The sequence below is a fragment of the Centruroides sculpturatus genome, unplaced genomic scaffold, assembly GCF_000671375.1.
Source record: "Centruroides sculpturatus isolate CEXI.00-Female unplaced genomic scaffold, Cexi_2.0 scaffold752, whole genome shotgun sequence".
In the NCBI taxonomy this organism is placed as follows: Eukaryota; Metazoa; Arthropoda; class Arachnida; order Scorpiones; family Buthidae; genus Centruroides; species Centruroides sculpturatus.
Genome location: NW_019384965.1, coordinates 372,020 through 375,078, shown reverse-complemented (window position 1 = coordinate 375,078; position 3,059 = coordinate 372,020). Strand labels below are relative to the sequence as shown.

Genomic DNA, 3,059 nt, shown 5'->3' with positions numbered 1-3,059 from the left:
TAGGAAATTTTTAACTAACAGGACATTCCAATTTTCAATGTGAGTGTTGAGTGTTGAAGTCAACAATTTGACATCATCAACAACGTTCCAACTCGAGTACAAAGTGCTTAGTTCCCATAATTCCATTCAACTGTTTTACCAATTACCCACAATTCATAGGAAACTAGCAGTCAACATATCTGTGCATTGAGTCAGCACTGACAACAGCACTACCTCAACATTGAAAAAAGGAATGAATTTTAACAAATGTTGAGATCAGTGCTGAGTCAGCATTGAAAATTGGAATGTCTCATAAAGGATACAAAATGTAAAGGGTTCCTAAAGCTGTTGACAAAGAAAACTTGCAGGAAGAAATTGTTAAAAATTGACTAATAACAGACAATATATATATATACAGTAGAGCATCAATTATCCAAAACAATTTGGGACTGGGGTTGTTCAGATAAATGATCATGTACAAAAAATATATTAATCTATCCCATGTTGAAATTTTTCTCCATTGCATGTCGCTTCGGGTTGAATTTTCGTTGATGTTAAGCCTAACAACATTTTTTTTTTTTTTTTTTAATAATTGTGGTTATTGTATCGTTAAAAATTATTTCTTTATTTTGCACAAACAAAATAAATATATTGAAAAATATAAAAACAAAAAAAATTATATTTCAGAAGTTAATCTAGTATCAAAAACATTCCGATGCAGAAACGAGTTACATACATTACATAAAAATTTAGGAAAAGAAGTCCAAAATTGTCTTTTGCTTCATAGCTGAGACTCATTTTTTTGCCTCTAAATCTCGCACACATTTTAAAGACAGCAATTGGATAGCATCACATTCTTCTTGCTGTTCTAACCACTTCATAGCCATCTCAAGGCAGTGAAAAGCTTCCTCACTGGATGATCCGTTTTCAGCACAGTCATTGTCGTTAGGCTCTTCCTCATCGTCGCAAGGGTCTTGGTTGTTGGTGACACTGACAATGATTTCATCGTCCCACAATACCTGATAGCCAGGGTCATCGACATCACACTCAAACCAGTCTTGAATGTTTTCCTTGTCGCAATTCTTCAAATCCAGATCCAACTGTTTGTGCTAATTCTTTAATTAACACAAACAGTTATGATACAAATTGGCTGTTTGGTGGCTCTTCAGGTGCAGCGATAGACTCCTCTGATGGTAGGAGCTTATTCCAAGTTGTTGCTAGTGTCCTTTACAGTAGCCCAAGCTTCTGCTGCCATGTACATAGCATCCTTTAAGAGTGCACTTGCTGAATTGTTTTTTCACATTCTTCCCCGATTATTACGATATGCAAATGGACCAGAGGGTCATTGATTGGTTGGAGGACTGAAGTAACGTTGGGAGGCAAGAAAACAACTTCAATCTTTCTGTTTTCTCTTTCCAGTGAAATGTTTGAGGGATGACTTGGGATGTTGTCAATCAACAACAAAACATTTCCAGAATTCCCAGTTTTAAACTAATGCTTTTTGACTTAAGGGATAAATGCAGTGTCATACCATTCTATAAAAATGGCTGTATCCATCCATGAATTCTTTTGATTTTTGTAGGTGACTGGCAATTTTTTTATTCCTTTAAAGCACCACTGATTTTTAGACTTTCCTGCGATTAGCAAAGGTAGCCAGTGTGTTCCGGTAACATTTCCTCATACCATAACTGTGATATGTGATTTGCTTGCCTTAAAACCAGGTGCTGACATTTCATTCTTAGAAACTAGGGTTTTTATTGACATTTTCTTCTAGTACAAACCAGTCTGCGTTGTACACATTGGTTTTTTTGTAGCCCTCCTTATCAATCATGTTTTTAAATGACACTTTCAAATGTTCAGCTGATTCCATATCAGCTGACATATTCACCCTGGATGTCCATTTCCCTAATTCCATGCCTAGATTTGAAATGCATAAGCCAACCAGTAGTTGCTTTAAAATCAGCATTACTCCCTAGTTTCTTGTTCATTTCAAGAGCTTTTTCACAAATCAAAGGGCCACTTATTGGTTGTCTTTGGCTACGTACCTGCATGAACCATGTGAAAACTGCAATGTCCAAATCCTGGTTTTCTGCCATTTTCATAATTTTTCTGTGCAAACTTCCTTCTTCACTGTCAAGTACACTTGCAAATTTTTTAATGGCATCACTCTTTAATGCCCGATATTGTGGCATTTTCAACTCCGCATTCCCAAGCTAAGCTTGATCCACTAGCACCACTCTTCAATTGATCTATTATTTAAGTTTATCGGAAACACTGAGAATAATGCGTTTACGTTTAGTCACCATTGTGAGTGGTACAATAACTACAGCACAATCTGTTACAAGTGTGGAATTCATAGATCCAAAATTAATGTCCCCAGTGGAAATGGATTCCGATTCAGCATGACACACATCCTGATACACAGTCCTCAGAAAAACACTAAACAAAACAAGCAAAACTCACCACTCATGATGGGAATAAAAAGCCTTGTTCAAATACTGGTGTGTCATTAAGTACCCTCTCATGGTCATGCCAGTGCTGCCAGCTAAAACATGCACACCAACAAAATTAATATTGGAGTAGCCCAAGACATAGACAAATATTGCATCACCGCAGCACTAGCAGAAATTTGAATTTGCTGACTGGAATGCTTTCAGTTAACTGATGTTTCAGTCGATCGGTATTCGGATAATCGATGCTCTACTGTATAACCACACACCAAAAGTAAAGTAAAAAATAAATTGAAAATACGGTATACAAGAGTAATGCAAGAGTTGACTTGGATGCACAAGAGATTGTGTTTTCACTTCAAGTGTATTTTTTTGCTGAGCATGCAGATCGTACTTGAAAACATAATTCATACTCCAAAGTGAATTTTTGTCAAATTTAGCATTCAAACTCTGAATCATTTAAAATTAGTTGTTTGAAATATGAGATGCCATTATATTGATAATTCCAACTGATCTATCAAATAACAAAGAAGATAGTTGGATGATTTTTATTAATTTACATAATTAAAAAGAAATTTAATTTTGGATAAAATATCATTGTTGTTTGCTCCTCTAATATATATATATATA

General features: G+C 35.3%; 1 protein-coding gene across 1 annotated transcript in view; it reads right to left on the bottom strand.

Annotated features, from left to right (window-relative positions):
• Window positions 1-773: 773 nt before the first annotated feature.
• Window positions 774-3,059, bottom strand: part of LOC111632499 — an 11,719-nt gene continuing 9,433 nt past the window's right edge. Inside the window, exon 3 of the mRNA XM_023376925.1 lies at window positions 774-1,088. Within this exon, the coding sequence (XP_023232693.1) occupies window positions 774-1,088 (315 nt within the window). The remainder of the gene's footprint in view (window positions 1,089-3,059) is intronic.